Source organism: Cyprinodon variegatus, unplaced genomic scaffold (assembly GCF_000732505.1).
Source record: "Cyprinodon variegatus isolate N-32 unplaced genomic scaffold, C_variegatus-1.0 Scaffold288, whole genome shotgun sequence".
NCBI lineage: Eukaryota > Metazoa > Chordata > Actinopteri > Cyprinodontiformes > Cyprinodontidae > Cyprinodon > Cyprinodon variegatus.
In genome coordinates this window covers 662,403-664,822 of record NW_015150741.1, presented here as the reverse complement: position 1 = coordinate 664,822, position 2,420 = coordinate 662,403, and the positions used below count along the sequence as shown (strand labels likewise).

The 2,420-nt window shown below is 34.5% G+C and overlaps 1 protein-coding gene across 1 annotated transcript in view; it reads right to left on the bottom strand.

The window, feature by feature from the left end:
- Positions 1–1,469, bottom strand: part of LOC107090281 (integumentary mucin C.1-like) — a 5,876-nt gene extending 4,407 nt beyond the window's left edge. The window contains exons 1-5 of the mRNA XM_015383584.1: positions 1,379–1,469; positions 1,101–1,202; positions 847–1,014; positions 642–767; positions 1–319 (exon numbers count right to left, since the gene is read on the bottom strand). The exon at positions 1–319 is cut by the window's left edge and continues 1 nt beyond it. Coding sequence (XP_015239070.1) covers positions 1–319; positions 642–767; positions 847–1,014; positions 1,101–1,202; positions 1,379–1,433 — 770 coding nt within the window. The 5' untranslated portion in view covers positions 1,434–1,469. The remainder of the gene's footprint in view (positions 320–641; positions 768–846; positions 1,015–1,100; positions 1,203–1,378) is intronic.
- Between the last annotated feature and the right edge of the window lie 951 nt (positions 1,470–2,420).

Here is a 2,420-nt window from a genome sequence, read left to right as displayed (position 1 = left end):
GTTGGAGCAGCAGTTGTGGTAGTTGGAGCAGAAGTTGTGGTGGTTGGAGCAGCAGTTGTTGTGGTTTGAGCCATAGTTGTTGTTGGAGCAGCAGTTGTGGTGGTTGGAGCAGCAGTTGTGGTGGTTAGAGCCATTGTTGTTGTTGTAGTCAGATTAATTTGATTCAAGTCATTACATTCATCACCATCACAGCAACTTGGTCCCCAAGTAATTGAACCTAAATTTTCCACGAATGGTAAAGTTTTTAGGTCGTCACTGGCTGCACACATATTTGGAGTCACACAGCCCAGTTGTGGAACGTTTTTGGAGTCTTCAGTAACTATGGATTTTAAAGAAACAATAAAGTAAACTCACTCACAAAATACATGTAAAAAGTTTCATATTTATAGTGCATTTCATAAAATATCATCCTTACTGATGTGTATTTGATAATTAGCACTTAAATAAAAGCTTATTGTTATTTTGAAACATATTTTTTTATGTATTGTTTAAAGATTTTATGAATCCATTTCAGGTATATTTTGCTTTAATATTTTTACATTTCATGTGTCTTTTGATAAAAAAGTCAAAAATTCTTGAAAGTTTTTTTTTTTTTTTATGTAGACTTATGGATAAGGTTTGTTAAATACTTGTACAAATACCTGTTAAAACTTGTGCTGCGAAACATTTTGTCTCTGGCCCCGTACATGCTATTGTAGAGACCTTTGTAGGTGCTTCAGGGTCAGCAACAAAACAACGTAGATTGTTTTCAGGTTGAGATTCTGGCACTAAAAAAAGGAAACAGATATGGCTTCAAATAGCCGCAGATTGAAATGACTTTTAATCTCAGTATATGATGACTCTTACTTTCTAGAGTATGTGAGTTACAGTTGTCCGTGTTGCAGCACTCAGTAGATGCAATCACGCTTTGCAAACCCACGTTTGCTGAATAATTCTGAATGCCCGAGCTCTGACAGAGTGATGATGCAACACAGTCCTTGTAGATTTGGTTTGTAGTTTTTCCTGATGAAGTAGCTGCAAATTCCAAGTGCAGTTTTTCAGTTAATATGAACCATTTGTATTTAAAACAAAAAAGTATTTCATAACAATGTAAAACTTACATTTGATAGAAGCTGTCATACACATTTGCCCTGAGCAACAGTTCTTAGGTACTGAATTTAAACAATTTCCATCTTGGCAGAAGAGACACAGTAGGGCTCCAGCTGCAATAGGAGTAAAAATATTTTTTTTGTAAAAAAAACATCATCCTCTCACACTTTTAATTTTTTTTACTGTTTTACACTTGCTATACTAAGCAATTACAATAGGTTTTCTTTTAAAAGTTTTTAAATAGAAAATTAAACATCAGTTTTTCAGAGAAAAAGTGAAACAACTCTACCATTTCTGAAGACCATACAGGTGAGAGTCAAAAAAAGCAGAGTGTTCATTGTCATCTTGTTGGTGCGTCCTACAGTTCAGTTATCCTACTTGTCATCTGTACTACCTGAGAACTCCACACCACATTTTATACTCTTCAGGTGAAAGTACTTTTGAAGCTTAACCCAAAAATTAAATGTGACATTTCAAAATCTCCTCCCATTTCTCAGCACACCACACATTCCTTTTTTTTTGTTAATTGAAATCAACACAAATATGCAAACGTGACTGTAATTAACCACAACTACCTTTTTACAAATATACTTGTGGAACCAGTTTCTCATGTTTGCCTTTGACATTCCACATAAATTTTCTGGAATGTGAAAACGTTTGAAATCTTGGATTTATATTATATCTTGCAAAAAGGAAACACTGCAATAAGCAGTTAAGCTCAACATCCTACCACAGAAAAGCATATCCTCTCAAAAAAAATAAATAAATAAAAAATTATGTTCTCTGTTGACTATATGTAAATGCCTAGACTAGAGAATTAGATCAGAATTCTCAGTACTCACATTCTGTTCTCTTTTGTCTGGATTGGCAAGTTTACTCAAAGGCATCTGAAGCAGTAGGTGGGGCAGGTCGAAGGCAATTCCCTTAGAAGAATAGCAGAGAAGTATGTATTTTCCATTTATATTTGGTTTATTTATATTTAGTTGCCTTTGGTAATAAAGCCAAAGAGTGAATGTGTTTTTTTCAAGATTTAGGTCCACCCACAGATGGAGGTTACGCACTAATATTCTGTTAAGAAATGCTTGAATATTTTGTAGGAATTGAGGAACAGCTAGACTGATTTAAATCTTATCTACCTGACCAATTTCAGTTTGTTCACATTAATGACAAATCGTCCTCATGCTCCAGGGTTACCTTTGGAGTACCACAGTGATCAGTGCTAGGACCAATTCTCTTTACTATATACATGCTCCCTATCGGTATAATTAATAGACAGCATCAGAGGTGTCAAGTACTGAAGTACAAATACTTTGTTATTGTACTTAAGTACA